Source organism: Melanaphis sacchari, unplaced genomic scaffold, assembly GCF_002803265.2.
Source record: "Melanaphis sacchari strain LSU unplaced genomic scaffold, SCAv2.0 Contig0_pilon_pilon, whole genome shotgun sequence".
Lineage (NCBI taxonomy): Eukaryota > Metazoa > Arthropoda > Insecta > Hemiptera > Aphididae > Melanaphis > Melanaphis sacchari.
The window spans coordinates 16,164,558-16,187,901 of record NW_020270366.1 but is presented as its reverse complement, the minus strand read 5'-3'; the positions used below and the strand labels follow the sequence as shown (position 1 = coordinate 16,187,901).

Sequence of the window (23,344 nt, the reverse complement as noted above, 5' to 3'; positions counted from 1 at the left end):
TAGCCAGTGATCAACGGTTAAAAAATATAATAACAATTATTTTATATTATATTTTTTAGTTTATTTAACCTCATCTTAATATATTATCAATAATCATTAACTTTTAAAAAGTCTCAGATATCTTTATAATTTTGTATCGTAATTCGTATTATTTTTAATTTTAATTTTAAAAACTATTCATTGAAATTTTTTATTCAATATTTAAAATGTATGACTTTATATTATTATTTACTTAAGTGTGTATAATTTTACTCTAGACTTTTTGTTCGATTACCGTATAGAGAGTACCGGTACACAATAACCATAGAACCATGTATTTTTAATAAGAGTTAAGACTAAGACTTTTTGATTACTTCCGTCTTCTGTACGTATATAACCAGAACACAAGATTTTTTTCACTATTTTCAATAACGAGAACTCCACACAAAGACGTCAAGTCTATAAGTATTAAACGATTTTCTCGCATAGTTTTTTTTTTTTATTATTGGCATGAACAGGTAGATACATTCACTATACGTTGGCCTCGAGTTACAAGGAAAAAAAATTGCACTGTAGAATAGACGGGTAATTTGTCAAAAAGAAAAAAATTATGAAATCTTAATTTTTGTAATGAAATATAAGCATAAGAAGACACATTTAAATACTTTTGGAAAAGTAAAAAGCTTACTAGAATCATATTTAACATCTCAAATTTTAATGCTAGCCAAAAATTACCTATATATCATAACAAAATCAAAATACATTAAAAAGTTGTTATTAAAACTCACCCAAATCTTAAAATTAATTTAAATAAAAAGACGTCATACAATGTATTTATCTCTTATGGGAAATTACGGAAAAACTCTAAGTAGTAACCAGAATTGAACGTATTGGGAATACCCATTTATTATAATGCAGTTTCCTCATCGATAAAATAATAATCTACCATGTACCTTTTATGCGTAGCTCTGCACTTCACAATAACACTTTATTTACAATTGAATGTTGCTATTATGAAAAACTTAAAATAAAATGCAGCCTTCTGGAATAAACATCTTCAGCTCTCAACTCTCACACTGATTTAATAAAAATATTTATCAATTACATTATTTCTCAAAATTCTAAAACATATGAAATTGACTAAAAACTAAACATGTAATTTTTATTTATTTATTAATATATATTTTGTCCATTAACTATTAGTAATTAGTAATTAATTAATTATTTCATTATTATAAGTAAAATTTTCTGTAAGACTCTTTAAAGCCCAATAGTTTATTATAATGCCACAAGTTACAAAAAAAAAAAAAAACTCTGGTAAAATTTATGAATTTAAAAAAAAGTGGTAGATCAAATTACTTGATATTTAAAAAAATCATTTGGTTAAAAATAAATAAAGTATATTGTATTCAAATAAGTTTTTTTTTAGTTATTATAAATAAAATATATAGGTACTATATAAATCAAAATAATACATAGTATTTTTAAATCTGATATTATACTTTAAATTGACACAAAAATAAAACTAAACAATTAAATAATGTTTGAACCTAATGGCATTTTACCAGATGAGTCTGTTTACACAGACTTGGCATGTAACTCGTAAGTTTTAATAATTGTATTATTGTACACTACTATAATTTTGTTGTTTTCTCTCAATGTTTTTTCTAAAGTTTAGTTTAATTTTAATAACTCGGTTCGTGTATAGTATCCAATAACGGTTAGTTTATTTTTTAATTGATAATAATTGATACGATTTATAAAGGACTAGTACAACGTAATATGAATAATTACTCATATAACTGTTCTGAACTAGATTTGTGTTTATATATATTTAAGAACAAATAATTAATAAATTATCGACAAAAATCATAAAGTATGGTTTATACAATAATAAATAATATGATTGTACTTAGTACTTGGATATACCCAGTTAGTCGAATAACTGGGTGAGTCACGTGAAGAAGTTGCGCAAAAAGTCACGTGAAAGAGTTAAATTTTGCTTTATAGATTGGTTCTCATTTTTATTGAATTTCGATTGCACAAAAGAATACGATATCTAGCTTATTATAGTGTTATTATATTATATTTAGGAAATAATATATAATAAGCAAAATAATACATTCTTTAAATGTGATAACCTGTATTAAAGAAGATGAGTATGGAAGATTGATGAGATAGCTTGAACAAAAGACGATTGTGTTTATTACGTGTGAACTTTCTTAATTAATTACTATTAACTAAATAACCACAGAGTGCGGAGTCTACAAGTTCAACGATGGTTGTTTAGGTGGGCAATTGAGTTGCTTTCACTGTATACGAGTGTTTTAAAAGTGAAATCTTTCTGGTAATAATTGAAATTCACAAATACTACGTTTGTCAAAAAATGATTAAGAAAAAAAATAATGTTATTCATATTATATTCCGCGAATTAATAATAAACCATTCAAGTTTGAAGTGTTTCCTTATGCATAGTTATTAATAACTTAGAGGTTGTCAGTAGAATACATTTTCAATGTAAGTACCTACATAACATATAGCAGGAAGCGCGAATGTCGAAATAACAGTTTATCCAGAATCGTGAATGACGATGATTCGATTATTATTAAATATATTAAAGGTCATCTACTTCAGTAAGTTTTGGAAAACTTCAGAGATATGAAATATTTATTTAAAATTATATACTTGTAAGTATATATATGCAAGTTAAAATTATTATTATTATCTCTGAAAATATTATAATAAATCAAAAGTATGTCATCAACAAGCATGAAATAAATACGTACACTAATGATAATGATATGTTATGATAAAAATAATCGTCTAATCTTTTTAGTATAAAAGTTTAACGGAAATAAAAAACATTTAATAAATAGTTTGTATATTAATCCAGCTATGTATTCATAAATTAAAGATTTATTTTTTATCTTTTTAATTGGCCTATGAGTTAATATATCAATAAAGCATAAAACTTAAAAGGATTAAGTCGGGTTTTTAATTTGTTCAATGAATAATAACACGCATGATAAATTGGTTTTACTATTAGCACAGCACTGATTTAATATTTATTTGTCTTACCTATTATGCAAAAATGTAGGTTGCTTAAGGAATATAAAAACTAAAAAGCAATTTTAAAATACTGATTCCGTAACTCTTAATCAATATCACTAATAATTAATGTATAAAATATACCTGATTAAATGTTCCATGATTGACAGAAGTCGGTCAAAAACTACCATAATAACATTTCCTTAGACACACACAATTGCTGAAGATTGTATATTATTATTTCCACAAGAAAAATAACTCTCCAATTTTCACTAATTTTTCAAGAACCGTAAAGTGTAATTAATATGAAATATATAGAACGAGTAAAAAAAACTAACAGCAGTCGATCTGATGTAAACTGAATCATATAGGTACATTATCAACATCTAAATACACAATATATTATACATATGTGGTTATAACAACGAAATTGTCAATAGTATATCCGACCATAGCCATGGTTATCTTTTATTGCAAAACATTTGTAATCACCTGATGTTGATGTATATACTATATAAACACACACAAACACTCACGTCACTATATGTAAAATGTAATACACAATTTAAATGGAATAATTAACGAGTAACGAGAATTAAATACGGGTTTAGTATTTTGTTCATTTAAAATTACATATATCATTTTGTATGTTTTATTATGTATAGAATAATTCATCAAACATATCAATAAAGCCCATATCACTAACGATAAATACATATACGTATGAAAAATGATTAAAAATTTTATGCTGTATTAAGGTTAAAATAAATAGGTAACTGTGGATTTACAATATTATAATTTCTTACTTGTATACTTTGTAGTTCAAACACTATATCTAAACATTGAATGAATATTACTTATAATAATACTTTATGTATTATAATATGTATTATGCATATATTATTTAATTATCGTATTTATAATTATTACACATAATTATATAATTTAATTGAAGAGTTGAAACATTTGAACTAAGTTTATAAATTTTTGTTTGTACGTTCTAACTTTAAACTCGATTTTCCAAATGTATACCACTTTTTTTGGTTCTTGTATTCACCTATACTGTAGTAACATACATACTATAACATTTAAATATTGTTGCAAAGTTTTAGAATGTATTGATTTTGTATTTATTGTAGACGAATCAAAACTGTGTTTTAATGGATTTTAATGATAGACATACCATGCACAGTGTACACAATTTTTACATTAGGTACTTATAGTTATTAATGATTAGAAGTTGTGTTTTAGAATTTTAATTTTTTTAGAATTTAAGATAAACAATGAGTGTTGGTTTGTATACGTGATTAATCAGTCTCAACGAAATTGTGTTTTTTTCCTGCAAATTGCTTAAAGTGGATAACCGATATTTTTACAATTTTTTTTTTTTTTTTTACAAAACTTTTATTGTGAGTGTTTAATATTGAGCTGTTTAAAAATAAATATTTTCATTTAAGTCGGCTAAGCACTATTACAACGGGTGCAGCCACAGTCGGCACTGACAAAGACAGCCAAATCGTGTGGCATACGAATAACAAACGCTTAACGCATTAAAAAAAACTATAACTAAAAGACTTTTTTGGCGTAAACACTGGTTTAGGGTTTAAACTGCAGCCGAACTGTCGACGAGGAAATAAAAAGCTTAATGACGCAATATTTTTACATCGCCGTGTGTGCGCAAGACACGTGGTTAGGCGAAAAGTTTGGCAAGACTTATCAACACGAGGGTAGTAGTATGAGGAAAAAATTATTTTACTTAATGTGTATCAATCATATATGTATATAATTATAAATTGTCTTTCATCAAGGATACATCAATACATCATATAGCCGTATTTAACACCGTTGTATAGGATACATGTTATATAATATGAATACGTTATTTCTATTATTCCTTAATGTGGCATGTCCACAGGTATGTACAGTGTACACCATTCCTTATTCCCAGCATGTTGCAGTGCCATTATTGGCGTTGGATATCAGTTGATTAAAGTTACGTAACGCATGTTAAGATTGTTTTTTTATACCTGGGGAAATATCGTAGCTATACATTGTGCTGCACTGCTGAGTTCTAATTAAAATTGCTAGTATATTTCTATGAGCTTAAAAATTATTCGAATATTTAAAAATTCACTTAGTGTCGATTTATTTTTTTGTTTTACACATGTAAAAAAATAATTATTATGTACCTGATTATGTTTTTGCTTAAAGCGTATATATACACCTATACGCTGTGTAGAATGAAATAATATAATCGATTGTTATGGTTTGTTGTATACCTTTATGGGGATTAAATATAATATTGTTATATGGTACGAGTTAGGCTGTTTTCTTATTGATAGGTGGAGGTGGATAAGGGTGTTATTAAATGTTTTTTTATTTATTATTTTATCAAATGAATAGTTCATTCGAAAAAAATTGAAGAATTGCTAGAACACATTTAAGTAATTTCCCCACTCGCACTTAACTTTGAGGTGGTTCTGACAAAGCGGGATGAGTAATCATGGATTTGCATAAAAAAAGATCATAACAACTGAACGACTGAGTATGTATGAAAAGTACAATCAATTTGCAACAAAATTAAATTTTATGTTTCTACAAAACGCACTGCACCGAACGGTCGTAGTCGTCGATGTAGTATATTAAATATATATATATATATATATATATAAATGTGTGTGTGTGTGTGTGTGTGTGTGTGTATAGGCTCGTTGCCGTATGCAGTCCGAGGACAAAACAAGGGCACACGCGGAAGGATAAAAAATAAATAAGACAATGTTACGCATTATAAGAGCAGCGGGTGGTGGAGTTCTAGTGTCGACGGGGTGTGTGGTGGGTCGTGGAGGGGGTGGTATAGCGTGTACACATAGCTTGGCGACGTATAAAATGTACGACAGTTTAATAGTAATAGTAATAATAGTAATAATACGTAGTAATAATAATAATAATAATAGCAATAGTAATAATAATCGAATACACGCGGCGGCCCGACGACGCCCGCCATGACCCGTTTGTTCTTCAGGCGCACGGCCGCGACGCGTCCCTACGAATGCAAATTAATTCGAGTCTGCCAACGTTCATTCCGTCGGCGCCAACGGTTCGCCGTCGCTCTCGCACTACAGAGTTAAATAATAATGATGATTATAATAATAATAATATAAAAAAGGCGTATCGTAGTGTGTGTGCGTTGCACGTGATATGAGGACCCTTAGAAATGCGGCGCGAACAACAGCCTCGCTCCTCGCGACGCGTTTAGAATTATACCGCTTCAAACGCACATTCGCGTGTGTAGCAGGATATTATGTTCGGTGCTACATATTTGATATTAATTTTCAGTACCGCGCACAATGTGTAATGTACACGTGAATATAATATGACATAAGACCGCATGACGGATTTCCTCTAAAACGCAGTTTGAGCGCTCGTTGTGTATAATATTATGGTATAGGTAATAATAAGCATATTATGTATTTAAGCGTTTCTGTGTGTTTTTATTATTATTATTATTATTATTATTATTATGATTAGGTTTACTTTGTAAATTTATGTATTATTATAATTTCTGTAGTATTTTATATGTATTATAATATGTTTATATCTACTCACGAGTATCGCATAATAATATACCGTAGTCATTATAGCGGATCAGTAAGTATGTGTGTATAATAAAAAGTTGACGTATTAAAATAAAAATAAAAACCAATTGATATCTACGTATCAGAACAAATCGTACCACATTTTTTAAATTCTAAACGGTGCGAGGAATGCGTATTATTGGTTTTAGTGGTTTTACGATTTGTTTTTTTCTTTAGTTTTGTTTATTATCATTTTTTTGTTTTTTAATAGTAGAAATTACCATGTAAGCAGAACTGTAAAAGGCAGTGTCTCGACCGCATATCTTTTTAATTTTTTTAAGGAAAAATTGACAAATTTTGTAAAAAAAATATAAAATTACCATATAATAAGCCGTTTTTGTTTTTTTTTTTCATTATATTTATTGAAATTAAATGTGAGAATTTATATTTTGAAAAATTATGTATTTAAGTAGATATTATTGGAGTCGTGACCGTCTTACTCTTCTTCCCAATTTAAACCAGCCTATAGGTTTATTATCATTAAACAAAAAGGTCAACTATGAGTGTCGTTAATGGATAATATCAAAGCTTATCACGAGAATAATATTATGTATTACTTATTATTTTAGTTCATTTAGGTATAGGTAGGTATTTGAATTAATATTAACATATTTATATGCATTCTTATCTTAATACATAAATTAATTGTGCCCCTTAGGATTAAATCGTATATTGAAAATGAGTAGAAAATTTATAGATATAACAAAATTTTAAACATTTGTCATATGTAACCTATTTATTATTATCTATTTATTTATAATGTACCTATTTAATATTTCACTATAAGGCCTGGAAATTCAGTACAATAATAAGTTCGTTTAAGTTATACAATACTATACTAACCGCGGTGATAATTAAAAATAAAAATTATTGGAATTTTTGGTCTAAACAATATGATGGTAGTAAATCATTTCAATTATTTCATGACATTATTTGTCGAGATTTTTTTTTAAACTAAAAACATTAGATAATTGTAATAAGTTTAATAATTTGATATTTAAATAAAAGGTCAGTTATTGACATTTTTAATAAAAGTTCAAAATCTTTATAATTGTGATTTTTAAATATATTATACAAATATTAATATTTATACAACGTATTTGCAATATGTAACTTACATAAAACAAAATTATTCTAAAAATACCCTGACAACTTTTTTTTTGAAGGTAAATTAAATTAAATATTTTAATATTATGAAGAAAAACGATGTAAATTATTTGGAGGAAGCTGTATCGTCCACAATAATGTCTAAGGATGCATATCATATCGCGTGATCAAGACTTTCATTCCTATAATGGGATTTTTGTTTGATTCATACATGCATATAGATAATATTTACATATATTTGTGAGTGTTATAAATTATAATTAAAACAACTTATGTAATAACATATTATTATACATACAGTGTTAATTTAGGTATACTATTAAGTGTTTAGCGATCATTTTTGACATTGACGTGATATTCACTTTTGAATGTCACTTTATGGAAATTTGTTAACTAAATAAACGTATATAATAATACACCCACGCATTGTATAATATATTATTATTGACTATATTTAAATTACAAAATTTTATTATAAATCACAATTTAATAATTAATTGCATGATAAACAGCGTTAATTGTGAGAAGATCGGGCTTGGTTATATTTATAATAATATTGTCTTATACTAGCATTCTATATAGATAATCTATATGGTTTATGAATATGGGTATAGTTAAAAAAAATATATCTATAAAAATTATTACAAAAAGGGAAATACAGTATTTAGTTACTCATTTCGGTAATCAAAGCAAAGCATTTTATGATTACTCATTTAGTACTATTATAATAAACTTTTGAAGATAATTGTTAAATCATTACTTAGCATAATTGTTATTTTAAAAGTATTTTATTGATTTATTACTTTTATTAATATACCAAAAATATATTGACATATTAAATCGTCTAATATATTCGTTGGAAATGAGTTATATGTATCTAATTTAATTCAAAGGATACATTTATTGGAGTACGGATTTTCCCTTTAAAAACAGACCCTCTTTTTGAATTTGAATGACTAAAAGTTTTGGCTAAATACGGGAACCATAGCGAGCAATCGATCCACCCAGCAAGTAATGACGTCATGGTTCACCTAGGCAACCCCCGTTTGCTTGAATCGGCCGCCTGCACACGTGCATACTGATGTATACTTTTTGAAACGCATTTTCAAGATAAAATATATTTTTGAATTTTACGTTATTCTTGTCAAGTCATCGGATGACGGTTAGGGATAGTTTACTAAATGTATAACAATTTATTTTATTTTATTACAACAATTATAATACCTGTTTACTAACAGTAGTATGTAATATTTTGTTTTTGACTCAAGATATTACAGATGTACATACAATTTAGAAAGCGAATCATATGTAGAAAATAAAATAAAAATGTAATCATTACTAACTACATTTAAATCAGAATCGAATAGAACTTCCTGAACATTATATACTTTATTTTGTATTTAAACCATGAACAGATTATCAAGGACTGAATATCATATTCGGTGAGTTAAGTGAAATCGTCCATCAGTGGCTAGAAATCTATCCGGAATCTGACAAGAATAAAATTTCTCCACAGCATGAGAATTAAACATTTATATTATATATTATATAGTATATAATTTAAATGCATTTATAGAGCAATAACTCGACATACATTACATAATTTTAATTCTTGGAAGCAGATGTTGCTATTTAGTATTTTCCATATGGGCACTGTACATTTAATGCAGAAATTAACTTTACTATAAACTTTGAATCGAACAAGTGATTAATGATATTATGTGTAGTGTTTTAATTTATAATTGGATAACTATAGTAAAACCGATGTATGCGACGTAAGGAAAACATTTATGTATAATAATTGAAATAAAATTTTCCTAGTTAGGTACAACAATAATATTATGATTTCACACTTTAGTAAACCTATTACTTATGACTTATGAAGTACATATACAGTAAACATGTTATTATTATACTTTAACAACTATCGATAAGCTTATGCATCGGGTTTTGTTCGCGGTCGTGTTTGCATATCGAAAAAAAATTATAAGTTTTCAAGGTAAATAGAATACTGTAGCCAAAATGTCAATCACGGTGACATTTACAATGTATTGAAAAACATTGAATAAATGAACATTAAAGAGGTAGACCTCTAGAAAATAAAATATCCTGATCATTCATAAATTATATAGAATTAGATCAAAATTAATTTCCGAAATTATATTTTCAAGGTCTATGTGGACTGACATTGATTAGAAAATGAGGTTTTTTGTCATATGTATAGGGCCGTATTGTATTAAGATGTTGGGTGTTTATATAAAAGCCTTTAATATTTGAATAAGGCAATCAAATGTTTTCTAGTATAATTTTATCATCAAGCAATTTATTTAAATGTTTGTGAAACGCATATATTAAATAAATTATAAAGAATTGATTAATTTTAATTCTGAGACAATCATATGTAATATTTACCACGTTTGCATCACCTACAAGAAATTATATAAGAAGATGGAATATAATATAATATATTTTTCGGACTACCAAAATATAAAATATATAATATATAATACTATAGATAGCTATTTTACCTGAATAAATGTATTATAATTGTATTTTAAATCGTCAAATAAGTACCAAAATAAATAGAATTATTTTTTTAATTTACAATACATATATAATATTTAATTATGTATCAGAGATTAAACCGATTTAATTTTTAAAAGTTATTACGAATTATTGTAATTTGAAAAAAAAATTTTCTTAAGAAAATTCTGAGGAAAATTTGATATGATAACAAAAATGTTATTTTTTACTACGGTAAATTATAAGAATTCTTTGTAATGTCACTGGTGTGCCACGTGATACACGACTGACGCTCTTCCATATCCGACAACGCGTACCTATATTAATTTTATAAGCGAATAAATTAACTGATTTAAAGTTTTTTTTTTGCCAATTATAAATATCATTTATTTATTGTATATATAATTTTATGAGTTTTTACGATTATGATGTACCATCCGCGGATAACCCGGTCCGACCCTGGCATTGGTGGTGGGCACGGAAAATGAATAATTTGACCCGATTTCTCCCGGACCTCGAGATTTGAAATATTAACGTTAATTTTGCATTCAAATCGAATAAATACAAATATATATATATATTATATTGTAGACTAGTATATTATAGTAAATGGATTCATATGCACTCATTGAGGTGCGCATTGGGTTAAACGCAGTATATATATTTATATATGTATAATCTATTGAACAAAGAACAAAGTTTGTGTGTGTGTGTGTGTGTGTGTGTGTGTGAGTGTTTATGTCTGTAAGTATGTGTGTGAGAGTGTATTAATGTTCTGTAAACATGCGCGTGCGGGTGTGAGTGATTTCTTAAGGTTCAAGGATCTCCAGTACGGGTCTCGTCCGGCGCCGCAACCATGTTTCTTTAATGTACTATATAAACCCTTGTTCTTTGTAAATATTCGCTACATCGCCAGACCAAAGCACTTTTTGAAAAATACAAATTACATATACATGTAACATTTCAACTCACCTTATAGTAACTGCTAGTATTACTATTATCACAGCGACAAGCACCATGGCGATGAGGACACCGCACACCATGTATACTCCTTCGTTTGGAACATCTATAAAGAAAAAACCATAACAATTATTACACTACTAAATAATTATAATTATTGTTATTAATATTATACGATTCACGAGCTTTATCAAAAACACGTGAATTTATAATAATCGGATGAAATTTGATTTTATATTAATAAAATTGTCTACGATAGAACGAGTCTATATTACGATCTGCAGTATGTATTTTAGGTGTATCAGCGAATATACCCGTGTTATATTAAAGTACTTTTAAATTATGTGCATATAATATTTCTTAACGTGAATTACATATACTTTTTCTGAAGCCCAATTCCTAGTAAGATGCTAATTTTATTATTTTATAAAAATTCTTCCTAACGATATTTGCGATTTATTTAAAATATTATGATATTCTACTTTAATAAAAAAACATTGTTGACCGCTTCAGTAGATGTTTAGTCGACAGGATTTGATAATATAAATACTTGAAGATAGTTGTTTGCCTCGGGAAAAAAATATTTATATTATATACGTTTCTTGGGGCTAAAATAAGTTCTTTATGCATTTTTTCCTTCGTTAGTATATAATGGCGCAGACGGGATCATCGACTCTTCTCCGCAGGTCACTAACTTCCTCTCTTCTGTCTCCCTCCTCTCACGCGCTTTGTCCGCATGTTCTGCCAGACACACAATATTCAGGGCTTCTCATCCCTACATTTTTAAATAAAATCACATTTTTACATCTACGTTATATTATAATCTTTTTTTTATTATTGAGAATAATTATACTTGTCTGTCACTGGAATTTTATTATTATTAAAATTTAATAAATATAAAAAGTATTTCAAATTATACCTATATATAGTTGGTTGAATATTAGTATATCAATTGTTAGAAACCTTGATTTGTGTTTTGTATAAGAAAAATAAAATAATACTATGTTCAGCATTCTATTAAACCCACGTGCTATGTACGTGTTTGTTAAACGCCTTCGATGTTTTTTTTTTATATTATACAACTAGGTATTATGCATTTTAAAAATCAAATTTATAGTTAGCTAACAATTTCATTGAAGTTAGTGGAACGAAGGGTTTGTAATTTAAAAATTTCAATATTGTTTTTAAATTTTATTACGGTTTAGGACGTTTAGGTATATGTTCAGTTGTGGGTATACCGTATACGAACACTGATTATTAAACGTTCTTACGAGTATATCAATTATATTTAATGATTAGATATATATTTTTATATTTATTATTATTCAACGATATTGTCGATATTTCAGTGACATTAATTATTTTGAGGTTACGAGTTCGAGGATCACCACCTGCTGATCGTGATTAGGTAGTCTGTAACTGGTATATTATAACAGTTATCTATCGAGTGGTAAATCGTATGTGCTATATAGGTACTATGGTTTCATTTCAAACAGTCTATAGTAAAAATACGTATATTATTAAAATTGATTATTTTATGTTAATTTATATAATGGTATTTAATGATATTTTTTTTAATTTTACTAATACATAATAATACCAGACAATCCATACAGGAAATATAAATGTATAATATTTACTACCTTTTAATGTATATTATAGTGACTATGATGTAACATATATTGTTGGAATAGAAAAAAGTAATGTTTCTCATTATTTTGAATGTCTTGTTATCGAGAAATAGAGTCCAAAAGTCATATTAAAAGTTTTTATTGTATTTTTAACAGTAAAAATACTCATCTGCATATTCTGGATAGGTGTAACTGTATGGGGTAGCGGTCGTAAGAGTATCTTTTTATTATGTTTCGAGATTAACATTATAGAATGCTATTATATATTTGTACAAATTAGAAACGAGAAAAACTAATCACCTAATAAATGTAGGCAAATATAATAATTTAAATACCATTGTGAAAAATATAGACATTAAATTCAATATTAATCATCGATACGCATTACTATTACACTTAAGTTTAGTTAGAAATATATATTAGACTATAAGTATATAATGGTCTATTGATCTACATCAAAAATTTCATTAATCATATGTTTTTATAAATTTGTTTTTATCTAAAAATATAAATTTTATTTTGAATGAAAACTGGTAATTTTTTAGTTTCTAATTAAATAATTAATTTAATTTAAAACCTAATTCATTTTTAATTTAAGGAATATAGGAATAACTTATAAATATTAATACATTTATTTACAGAAATTTGTTTTAGATTAAAACAGTGCGAATTATATCGATGTCATTATTTCAATAAATGTAGATATTATATTAGATTATATATGTTATTTTTGATAGTATTAAAGAACTTATTTTAAATCTAAATATCACATATAGCGGATTAATTGGCAAATTAGTAATTTATTTTTATTATTGATGTTTGATTGCACGTTTAAATTATTGAAATTAGTATTGAAGTATAAATAATAATTGGTAATATACTCGTTGTATTAGGTAAGGTATACATTTGTGCAACAACAATGTAATAATTTGTAACATGATTTGTTTATCTGTATCATTACAAATAGTAGGCAATTAGTTAAACCATTAATTGTCAATGAATGCGTAAAAAGCTTAAAATTAAATTTATTCTCGAACTGCAATAAATAACAAATACGTAATTTTATTATTTAAAAATAATAAGTAATTAAATGTTTTAAAAAAATGAATAAATAATAAATTGTAGTTAATTAGAAATAATAATTACATTTAATTTCTGTCGAAGATTTAAATGTATAATTAATTTATAATATAGTGCAATATTCATAAATTATATAAAAAAAGATAATTAACAGTAGGTATTTTGCGCGTATGAAAACTATCATCCATTAACAGAATTTCAGTGACTAGTTTAGTCATGAAATCTCCGCATAATTTATTTTTGAAGAGATGTGAAGGATTTTAAGAGATTATTGTAAATCGGTTTGCAATCATTGGAGTAAGACATTCGCGTGGAAAAGATTTCTAAACATTTTATAGTGGTGTTTGCATAGACAGATACTTGATAGAATTTTTAAGAAATTAGTATTTTATTGCAAGATAAAGTGACCGATATTGGTATCCTATTATGATGATTATCCATGAATAAGAAGGGTTATTTCGCTACAGTATAATTCATAATAGTGAAGATGAGGATACAATTATAACTGAAGATTAATTATGATTTTTAAATATTTTATAGTTTTCATTAGAGAATAAAAGAATAAATAAAATTATTTAAATTTCTATAAATTGATAAATCCAATATAATTTAGGTACTTTATATATTGTATAAATTGATTATAAATTAGAACTTGGATATTTTTAACTAAATTTAGTAAAATAAATATAATTTTAATTGTGTGCAATACTAAACTATCAATCTCTAATAAAATAAACCTAGCTCCGTAAGTCCCTTATAAAAGTACAATTATATAATAGTGGCATTTAGTTACATTATATGTATAGATATAATTTTATATTTTAAAAATATATATTCAATGATATAACATACTATATAGTTATTATGATTATAATATATAATTATTTTGATTACTTTTGGTTGACATTTAGTCACCTAATGAAAAGTTTTACAACCTATGGGTCGGCGTAATGATAAACATAATACTAGGAACTATATATATACTTATATATCTAAATATATAGTTATCTATTGTTATTGTTAAATCATAGATAATATATGAATTTTCCGGAATATTCAATTACTCATTAATTATTTTTATTGTTTTAATAAGTGATAATGAAATTGAGTATAATGGCGAAACTTGAACAATCATTAAAAAAATAAGTTGATTGTGATATCAGGATAGCCAAAAGAGCAAATATTAATGTACCTATATGACTAAATATAATGGTTTTAAAAATGCATTAAATACTATTGAAATTCCCTTACCTAGTAACGACCTAATAGAATTTAAATTATTAGAAAAAAGATAAGTATCGATTTATTATCCTATTATAATTTATAAATAAAATTTGATTTTGAAATAAAATTATAATTTTTTTTGTGTTTTTTTTTTTTTTTTTTTGTTTTAGTTTGATTTGTATTTTATTTATTGGATTATCAGATTTTAAAATGCAATAAACATATACTTAATGAATTGATATGGATAAAGTTTTACAATGATCTGATTCCCAAATATGTGACTTTAATTTTTATAAAATTTAAAATACAATTTCATAGTTGTTCTTATTATTTAGATCAAACTACATTCAAATAATGTTTTTAATAAAAAAATTAAACAAATCAACCACTTAAAAGTTAAAATATTATGTTTAGTTGGTTAATAACCAAAGATTTTTTAAATTATTTTATCGAGTAGTTATTTACTACTTATACATGAATAATATGAATAATAATATTCTGTAAAGGTAATTGTATAAGTATTATATTTATTTATACTTAATAATAAAAAAAAAAAAAAAATGATGAAGTTTAAAATTACAAAGCTTAGTAATTTAAACTATCTATAACTACTAACCAGTTAAACTGCAGTGTTTACTTTAGTATTACGATTTGAAAAGAAATTCGTTGTTGTTATTATTTATGATTACTTTTTTGTAAATACTCCAAAGAGGAAATATTATTATTTTATTTCATTTCATGTAGTAAGTTTTATGTTAAATCATCAGTTAAAGTATTTGGTAAAATAGTGTCATTATATGCTTCACTTTTAAATACTTATGTTGATATGATATAAATCTTGGTTGGTTTTATGTTAGATAATAATAAATGAAATCAAAGATAGTTGTTTTTTAACCTGTGACTTACATTATAGAAATCCCGATTTGAAAATTTGTTTTTAGATTTAACAGATTTGTGATTCTTTTATAAGATACATGAATACATTTCAACATTTGCATTATGTTTTAATGTATAGGTACATGCAATATGCCAATATGTACTTAATAAATGGCTTAATAGAAACATGTTAGTAAACAATTCAGATACAACTAAACACTTTACGAAGTATAGTTTATAGATATGAAACTACTACCATTATTACTACTATTTCTAGTGGCGTAACTAGTTAAACATAGGTCTGGGTATCGCTTTTAATAAAAGGATCCTGATTTATGTTTTTTTTTTGTTTTTACGCTTATTTAAAAAAAATAAAAATTTTAGTCGTTGAGTTGATGATCAATAAGATTCTAATATATTACGTAATAAAAAATGAATATACATTTTTACAAATAAAAATAATATATTTAGTGTTTAAGTGCTTAGTTTTAATTTTTAATTAATAATATAAATAAAATTAGATGTACATATTTTAAATACTATTAATTATTATTTAGAATCTAATACCTAAACATATTATTTAAACTTTAAAGATTATTTTTTTTGTAGAAAAAATTTTTTTGATTGGGATCCAATGTAAAAAAATAAATAGTTTATTCAATTTCGAATTTTATATTTAAGTGCCATCAGTAAAATGTATAACTGGTCAATAATACTTCCAAGTACTGGATCCTTAATAAAAATAAATAAAAATGTTGTTATGTTTTTAAATTTTAATCAATGGGCAACTAAAGTTAAGAATTTACAACTACCATAATTACTAATTATTAATATATATAAATTTAAAAATTATCTGACATATATGGTTATTATCTTGCAAATAATAATGTGTAAAAATGTCTAAACAATTTATTTTAGCTTTGATTAATTCAAATTGATATTCAAATTTAGTAAATTCATGAATCTGTTACCTTCAGTTTTCTTTTTGCTTTTATTTTTATTTAAAACGAGTCTTGTATAATTCAAACTATACTTGTTAATAGTGTTAGATAAAATAATTATTAAGAACAAATGAAATAATGATGTTTTGACATAATTATAAGACTTTTACCTTTTTATACGTCATCTTCCTAAAGTGAAATATGAGGATATATAGTATTATATCACATATTTACCCACGAATTTTTTTAGCAATATATCACTGAATGCTCACTATTTATAGAATAATATTACACATTAATACTAATCAATGATAAAAGAAAATATATAATTTATTCATATTTTTCTACATTATGTCTGATAATTTTACATTATTATTATTATTAATATTAAATCCATTAGATTGTATTTCGTGAATTTTTTTCATAAATTAAAATATAATTTTAATATTTTTGCTGTGAAAAGTGTAATAAAATACGAAAATACCTAAACTATTATTAGTTTGATCTAGTTGACCTTATGTCAGTTAATATTGAGGTATCTGCATTGATTGACAATCCAAACCCTCTCGATAATTGCACAGTTGATTATAAATAGAATAACTGTTAAATATAATAGTATTTTTATATTTTTGTATTTTACAATTTAACGTTTACTTAAATAATAAGAAACTAATTAATCAAATTAGGTAATAATTTGTCTAAATATACAAATGCATATGTCGACTTAATTATGTAACATTTCTATGCATAATGCCTATACGTTTTACTTAAAAATGTTCATTTTATACATTAAAAAAATACATGCACCATTAGCATTGATCACATACATCTACATCTAATCATCTCTATATAGAAATAATAATTTTTAATACCTACGACAACATTTTTTTTTTATAACTAATCATAATGATATCCAATTTATTTCAATTTAATATTAATTATTAAACAAATATTATAGTGTTAGTGACTTACCAACATGTTCGGAAGAGTATTCTGGATCTGAAAATAAAAAAGATAAATATTATACTTGATGAATAAAATAATTTTAACAATATTTATTTACATTATAATGATAATTAATATTATTTCTATTCCCCTCTTGATATCTCGTTAAGCATTTTTAACTATACAGAAATGTATTATAATATTTAATACATTTTACAAACTAAAATGGATTATTGTTTTGCTAAAATAAAAAATAACGATAATTAGTGTTACTAGAATAAACACTACAGAAAATTGGTGATGGTACTATGTAATGTTTTGTATATGCACTAATATTAAATTTTAAATTTATTTCAAATATTAGACATGTTTAAATTCAGAGTAGAGCAAGGAATTTTGTTTTTACATTATATTTATACCATAATAATTTACAATTTTATAATATTTCTATAAAAAAATTGATCGATCAGTAAAATATTAACACAAATTTTAATTAAAAGTAATTTTTTTATACATTTTTCAGTACTTATGATTGATACCTAATAGTTATAGATGTAATAATGGCATAAGTACAAAAATCTGATATCATTATAGAATTAAAGTCTCATATAATAAAGTGAAAAAAAAATACATAGTCAACTACAACACTATATTCGTCAAAATTAAGACATATTTTTATTTAAGTGTAGTATGTCCATATCACATTTTTTTTTTTTTTTTTGTATAAAAACAATAATTATTCACAGATTATTTTAATTTAAAATAGTTCGTGACTCCGTGTCATATACAGTATTAATCGTATTAATCTATGCTTCGTTCGTGTTTATAATTTTGTTTTATTTATCAAGAATACAGTATACCACGCAAACAAAATTTTAAATAATTTTTTCCTTTAATAAATAATAATAATAATTTGTTTTATTTTCTAAAAAAAATTATAAACAAAGTACCAACTGTATGATTTAAAGGGGAAAAGAGAATTGCATTTCTCTATGCATCTCTCTAATGTATATAGGTTTATCTTTATTTTAAGGGCGTAAAGAAATTGGTTTTAAATAAAAATAATAAATAGATTTAGTCTTAGCGAGAGCGAAATAAATTTTTTTTTTAGTATGGAGAGGGTTATCTATGAGACTATGTGGACATTTATTGTAATGTAATATAATTAGTAGGTACCTGTAGAAATGATTCTTATCTGTCTTTTCTGACATACTTCTCTTTTCGGCAGTAAAACAAAACCTTAATAGTGTTATTATATTCTTTCACGTTTTTTCTCTCAAATTAGATATACATTTTTGAAAAAGATTTTTTTATTATATGTATTTCCCTTAACCTCGGAAGATACTGACCATTACTAAATGAAATAATTTGATTGATGGCAATAATTGTAAAATTTTGTAATAAAGTTAATCTATAATTAATACATAACTTTTATGTTCTTATATTTTAATACTGTTGTTTTCGCTTTAAAAAATGTTAAATGATATAGAAAATTTTAATTTATAACTATTAAGTAGTTAGACATGAGTTATTAATATTAACAATATTATTATATACACATTAGGCACATATAGAGGTTGTAAGTACTTCTATGAACGTGTACATAAAAGTAATAGTCTAAATATATTTAAAATTATTAGAATATATATTGATATTAGTACCTATGTATTGTTAGCTTAGGCTTAGTACATTAGATGTATCTAATTTAACTAACAATATTAAAATAATACAATTTATAACGCATTTATAATTAAAAAAAAAAAAATTCGTTAAGTATGTGACACATTTTTTACGAGATGCATTCAAAGTTTTATTATCTTAAACCAGCAAAACCATAGAAATTAATAAGCTTAAGACTCAAGTGATAAGTGATGTGTACACGTCATAATGTCATCATAATTCATAAATGCTTATTTCCTTGTATAATAAGCATTACTATAGAATGAAGTATAGGTACACTAAAAAACAACAATACGCAAAAATATAATACCTATGTTATTATGACGTATAGGTGATTTATAATATATACCGCAATTAAGAGTCAATAGACAATCCTCATAAATATATATCACTTTATCATTATACGTTATTGCATTTAATATAAATGTATTTCATTACACATAAATATAATAATGTGTATCAAGTTCTACGAGGTAATTATATATAGGAGATATATTACTTAAATTATTTTTGTATAAAAATAACCTCGAGAAAAATAAAATAACAGTAGTTGTGATAATAAATACAACGCATATGCATTAAATAAATATACAGCTGCAGATACATTATAGAGAGACACAATTATTTAGACGAATATACCTAAATATAAGTTTACATATTTCATCAGGATATTGTATTCGTGGAAAATACGCGTGTGCACTGGCGGTATTATGTTTTTGTAAATATTTTTACTATCTCGTTGTATTATGCCGTTATAGGCATATCATAATGTTTTCAACTTTCGGTTCCCAATAAAGTTGGCAATAGCCTAGAGCACTGAGCGGCGTTGTGTACATTGCACAAATGACGTGTATGCGTATATTATTACAATAATATAATTTATAATATAATACATAATATACGACGTACTTTCGATGAAAATACATTGCACTGTTATACACTCGAATGTCACGGGTACCTATATACGTATACATAAAATGTATTATATTGATGCCAAGGGCAAGAAATAATCGGTAACCCGATTAAATTTTAATCTCGGAGAGATTGAAGAAAGCCTGACGTTGTGAAACCAACTCACCGATGCTCGTACAATATTATAATATTATAATAATGTGTGAACGATAGATGTCGTTTCGTAGTACCTATATAAGCTACAATATATAATATGTTATTATCTTTGTATTGTGGCATAGCCATGTACCTATATACGCGATTCGCTGGTAAATAGGGACGCCGTTTTATATCGCTATTACGCAATATTCAAACTAGTTATAGGTGTACACGTATTTTAATATATTATGTGAACGTTATAAGGCTTTCAAGAACGGTACAAACGCGCGGGGGAGAGAGAATTGCGATATACGCGCGCAGTCAACGAAATTTTACATAACGTCATCGTACCAAACGATCGAATATAGTTTAGTTGCCAATGTGCCATGTATATATTATATGTATACGTAACAATAATATAGGTATAAACACTATCGACCCTGAGTAAGGCATCGAGAAGAATTCATTTAAGAGAAATTTCTGATTTTAAGTCCAGGGATAATAATATAACATGTATTGATGTATATTAGTATATTGTATATTATATGCCATTCAAACGATTTCTGTCGGTTCAGTTATTGGTGATTAATGATTATATATTATATTTATGCATATTCAGGAGTGGCAGAGGGTAGGCCATGGGCCTCGCGATAAAAAAACAATTATTGGAGAATCTTATGACATAAAAAATTTTGTATTTTATATAAAAATAATAACAAAGATATTTCTTAGAAATATTAATAATAGAGCAAATATAGCAAAGTAAAAGTACGAAATTGTTAGGATACATTAAGCTTTAAGAAAACCTTAGAGCTTTTTTTATTCCATGTACTATCTGCCATAACTTATTTTGTATAATGCAAAGATTACAATATTTCTTGTATTACTATTACCTAGAGATGGTTAATTCTTCTGAAGTTCATTAATTTTGAATAAATTAATTTATGAATATTTAAAAAGGTAAGTATTTTAAAGACACTTGTATATACGAATTAAGGACGATCCTGCCTACTACCTATTGTATATGTTATATTATGGTCCACTGCATAATATATATGCATTCTAATTTCTAATACGTTGTAGTGTTATACAAAACAAAATAATAATGGTAATGTCGTAATGTCCTTCTTGATTTCGATATAGTTGGTAATCTGCGCGATAATTGTCTTGGGACATATATTTTAAAACGTAGGCGTACCTAGGTATCTTTCACAGGTATATTATTGCCAGGAGCTTATACTGGTTAGCACATCATTCAATTTTATATTACTAAATATATTTTATAATGATCCACAAAATCGTGCCGGATGTATTTAAAAATATAATAGTAGAAACTTTTGTAAATCTTTTCCACGTTTTTATTCGAATTACACGTGAAATCAATGTAATTGAAACGCCATAGTAGGTATCTATGACATATGAATATGTACATAATTACTGGTAAAATGTAAAAATTATGTAATAATAATAATGGGATATTAATTGTACATAGGTAACATAACCTATATATTTCAGATAAGAACAAGTGTTCAATTATACGGACTCATTATTTTGTAGTGTGATAATGGGGCTTCCGATATCGTGTCATACAGATACAATAGTTGTTGTAATACATATGACGAAACAAACACTGGTTAAAAATCATTTCTTCTACTTAAAGTATTTACATTTTTACTAATAACTAAGTACTATTACGTCTATAAAGTACGTGTTTAAAACATAACTGTATCTTATTTTTAATATTTTTCTTAAGTATTTTGTATCTTGAAATACTTGTTATTTAAATACTATTTCTACCTATTCAATAATGTATTCAGTATTTTTAATAATAACATAATCTAAATATTTTAAATTTAATGAATTTTACTTTTCATTTTTCACACAACCTAACTATTATTAATAATGAAACTTTTTATTTGTTTCAATATTATAGGTTGAAGACGTGTTCCTGAATCCCCGGTCAAACGAATGTTTTTAATGTATTTTTGGAGTTTCAGAACATGATTTTGAAAAATTTGCCTTTTGAAGGACAATTGTTAATTTATTTAAACGACTTAGAATTGTTATAAATGTTATTAAATTAATAATATCTTGTATTCATTCTATGAAGATTGATGAATTTTTCATTCAGTAGGTATCTAAAAAAATTTTAAAAGTATTTTGATCATCCCTGCAGTATACTATGTAATAATATGTAGACTTTTCAATTCAATTACATATGTATGCTAGCATACTGAATATATGTAAATATGCATGCATGTAAATATGTAATTTATTCTCATCAATGTGTTTGTGAGTATATTGTAGAATAATATATATTATTATAGTATTCCAGTCGTATGCGAAAGAAAGAAAAAAATAACTGTAATTATTATAGTGACACGGTGGGAGGGAATAAGGCACGTGCTGAAGAGTCCTCTCCTGCAAATTTCTACGGCGCTGCTGAATATAATACGAAAGGTACATATATTATGTATATAATATAATATACATTTATATACATTATATAAATCATAATATGATACGTTCTATCTTATTTCTGTTTCATCGTAACTGCACGTTTCTCAGTTCTTGTATAAAATTTATCGAGATCATTAAATAATAATTATTAATATTAATCAAGCGTGCGTTATAATTTATTATCAAGGTGCGTGGTGTTATAATT

The 23,344-nt window shown here is 25.4% G+C and overlaps 1 protein-coding gene across 3 annotated transcripts in view; it reads right to left on the bottom strand.

Moving 5' to 3' along the window:
* The window catches only part of LOC112601794, a 122,120-nt gene that overhangs the window by 14,307 nt on the left and 84,469 nt on the right, over window positions 1–23,344 (bottom strand). For all 3 annotated transcript variants that reach the window (XM_025349576.1, XM_025349593.1, XM_025349585.1), the window contains 2 exons: window positions 17,977–18,003; window positions 11,265–11,358 (listed from right to left, as the gene is read on the bottom strand). In XM_025349576.1, coding sequence (XP_025205361.1) covers window positions 11,265–11,358; window positions 17,977–18,003 — 121 coding nt within the window. The remainder of the gene's footprint in view (window positions 1–11,264; window positions 11,359–17,976; window positions 18,004–23,344) is intronic.